The sequence below is a fragment of the Aplysia californica genome, unplaced genomic scaffold, assembly GCF_000002075.1.
Source record: "Aplysia californica isolate F4 #8 unplaced genomic scaffold, AplCal3.0 scaffold00010, whole genome shotgun sequence".
In the NCBI taxonomy this organism is placed as follows: domain Eukaryota; kingdom Metazoa; phylum Mollusca; class Gastropoda; order Aplysiida; family Aplysiidae; genus Aplysia; species Aplysia californica.
The window spans coordinates 3098855-3102335 of NW_004797280.1; the positions used below are offsets into that span (position 1 = coordinate 3098855).

The 3481-nt window shown below is 40.3% G+C and overlaps 1 protein-coding gene across 1 annotated transcript in view; it reads left to right on the forward strand.

The window, feature by feature from the left end:
• LOC106011974 (YEATS domain-containing protein 2) overlaps positions 1 to 3481 on the forward strand; it is a gene marked incomplete in the record, with an annotated part of 34785 nt that overhangs the window by 24232 nt on the left and 7072 nt on the right. Inside the window, 2 exon segments of the mRNA XM_013083420.1 lie at positions 1648 to 1881; positions 2106 to 2230. Of these exon segments, the coding sequence (XP_012938874.1) occupies positions 1648 to 1881; positions 2106 to 2230 (359 nt within the window).

A 3481-nucleotide genomic window follows, 5' to 3' on the forward strand; every position in this document is an offset into this window, starting at 1 on the left:
TGACATCTAAGAAGACAATGCCCTGCTGTAATAAATGTACTACGGAATAATGTAACAAAATTAAAGAGACAAAGAAATTACAAAGCTTACTTAATTATTATTAAGTAAGAAAGTGCTAGCTTGACCCTGTCAGGACCACCCTTGAATTTTGTAATGTCCCAAATGTATGTGCCTGACAGAGAAGTATGGACATAATATACAAAAGAATCAGCAAGAGACAATGCATACAGCAATACAGTCTAAGAAAGACTGGCACATTCACCCACTTAATTGTAAGAGCCAGTTTCAGTAAAATGCTATTAATCCACGAAAGATGCATTATACATGTTTATGTATATACACACACACACATACACACGCACACACACACACACACACACACACACACACACACACACACATATATATATATATATATATATATGTATATATAGGCCTCTGGTGAGTTCGATCTGTCGCTTTGTATTCCCGTTTTTATCCATATGCCTAGCCTAGGCTACACAAAACGAATTCTGTTTTCTATTTCTAGAGTCTGTTGCCTTTTCTCATCATTGCCTATAGGCATAGATCTATATGCTATTGCATGCTCTCTTTCTTTTCTCTCCAACTCTTCTCTACCCACAGACTCCATGTAGGGCTATGTAACTAATTAGTAAAATAAGTAAAAATGTATTAACCTTTATTAGGCTATCTTAAATTAAACTGCTTATGTTGTAAGCTAGATATCTAGATCAATCTAGATCTAGAGTCTAGATGACTTTTTTTCTTATGTTACTACTGACACTGTCTCTAGATATAATCTAGATGTAGATTCTAGATCTAGTTTTCGGTTTACATATTATCAAGACATGTTTTGGTTTTATGCTAGATCGACATTATTTTATAACTTGGCCTAGATCTAGAATTCAATTTTAAAATCTGTTGTCCTGTTTTCTTCCACATGTGTAAATTTTTCTGTAGACCAGAAGAGTATAGATTGTAGGGGCAGTGTTTACAAATGCAACCTTGGCCAGTTCTCTGATTGCGCTAGGCCTAAGCCGCAGAAAGCTAGGCCTAGGCCCCTCTAGACGCGACGCGCTTCGTTTCGATAAGGCCTAGGCTAGACGCAACGCGCTTCGCTGTCGATACCGCGCCTGGTTATTTTTAGCTCGCGTCTCAGCGGTCACGTTCGCAAATGCACTGTTGTCACGGACTGCGAGGCCTTGTTTCCTGTCTCTATATTTTAGTGTCTCTGCTCTTACTAAAACAAGATGTAAAACTCTTACTAAAACAAGATGTAGAACTCTTACTAAAACAAGATGTAGAACTCTTACTAAAACAAGATGTAGAACTCTTACTAAAACAAGATGTAGAACTCTTACTAAAACAAGATGTAGAACTCTTACTAAAACAAGATGTAGAACTCTTACTAAAACAAGATGTAGAACTCTTACTAAAACAAGATGTCGATCTCTTCGTATTTTTGTGCACACCCGACACACCTCAGACATGAATAAGTTGTGTCTGTCCTTGTACAACTGTGGTACAATAAGTTGTGTCTGTCCTTGTACAACTGTGGTACAAATAAACCTGTCTACTCCCGCCAGACCAGCTGACGTGTCTTTAACTGTTTTCTCCCTCCTCCTCCCGACACGCGGGACGACACAGAGGCCACGCGGGGCGACACAGAGGCCACGCGGGGCGACACAGAGGAGGGTGTGGAGGGCGTGGTGGAGGGGAGGGTGTCTCAGCTTCTTCCTCCGACACTCGCTCTGTCTTCCCAACTTCTTCCTCCAACGTTCACTCTGTCTTCCACTCTGGAGAAGGAACTGAGAGTGACAGACAGACGAACAAACGACTCTCAGGGTGGTGGCGATGACCAGGAGATAGTGGACATCACAGGTGAGCAGAATTATTGATGAGGATGAAGAAGATGATGATGATAATGGAGATGATGATGAGGATGATGGAGATGATGATGAGAATGATGCAGATGATGATGGAGATGATGATGGAGATGATAATGGAAATGATGATGATGATGGAGATGATAATGATGATGATGATGGAGATGATAATGATGATGATGATGAAGGTTGTCGCTAACAGTTGGAGTTGTCCCCCAGAGTTCACTGTGGAGACTGGACTGACGGCGCGGCGCGGCGCGGCGGGCGGAGAACATGGTCAGGTGACCGGGAGCTGTGAGTCACTGTCTCACGGGGCACGCTTTGTCACGGACCTCTTGAGGAAGGTGAGCAGATGTCAGCGCTGATCTGTCCTTCTCTAACTGGCACAGATCTGTCATTCTCTAACTAGATCTATCATTCTCTAACTAGATCTATCGTTCTGTAACTAGTTCTATCATTCTCTAACTAGTTCTATCGTTCTCTAACTAGATCTATTGTTCTCTAACTAGATCTATTGTTCTGTAACTAGATCTATTGTTCTGTAACTAGATCTATTGTTCTGTAACTAGATCTATTGTTTTCTAAGTAGATCTATTGTTCTCTAACTAGATCTATCATTTTCTAACTGGCATAGATCTATCATTCTCCAACTAGATCTATCGGTCTCTAATTAGGTCTACCATTCTCTAACTGGCTTAGATCTATATCTAACTAGATCTATCATTTTTTAACTAGATCTATCATTCTCTAACTAGATCTACCATTCTCTAACTAGATCTATCATTTTCTAACTGGCACTGACCGATCATTCTCTAACTAAATCTATCATTCTCTAACTAGACTGGAGAGACCCGAAGGAAATATTTTAGATGCAAAAAATTGCAAGATCTGTTTTCAGTCGTTGATCCCAACAGAATTCTGGTTTTTATAAAGGCCGTGGCCTTTATGGGAAGCTGTAAACGGAACTGGTAACATTTTTTATGTTATTGAGAAATTTTCATCAAATTTTTTCGCCTTTTAATAGGTACCGCAGGCGAGCCGTTTTCCAGGCAGACAGCTACGGCTGGAGCCAGATTTAGACAACTTCATCCAACTATTAGCTGGTTTTAATTTTGGTAAACACTAATAAAAAGTATACCACTGTTTTCTGTGTCTTTCCTTCTCCATGGTGAACGAGAAACTGATACTTATGATTGCATATTTAGTTTTTAATTGACTTAAGTTTAACACGGGAAAACTCGGCCGTCTCGCAATTTTGTGTGCTTAGATTTGGGGGGGTACTTGTTTTAAATTTCGATTTCTCAGTCGTGAATCATCGAATTTTCTTGCGGTTTGAAACATAAAAATCTGGGATTTCAGGAGAATTTCCATGGAATGTGTTTATGTTTTTATTCCGAGCAGAAAGCTTGAGTGGTACGATGTAAAGACGAAGAAAGCATTTTAAAATATGAAATTCGACACAAGTCGGGCTATCCGTGCCAGGCGTTCCACGAAGTAGAAATATTACTTTTTCTGAAGTGGGGTAACAACCACTTTCGGGAGATCGTCATTCTGCCATTGCGGCTGTTCCATCGCCCATTTCCACCCCCTCTGAC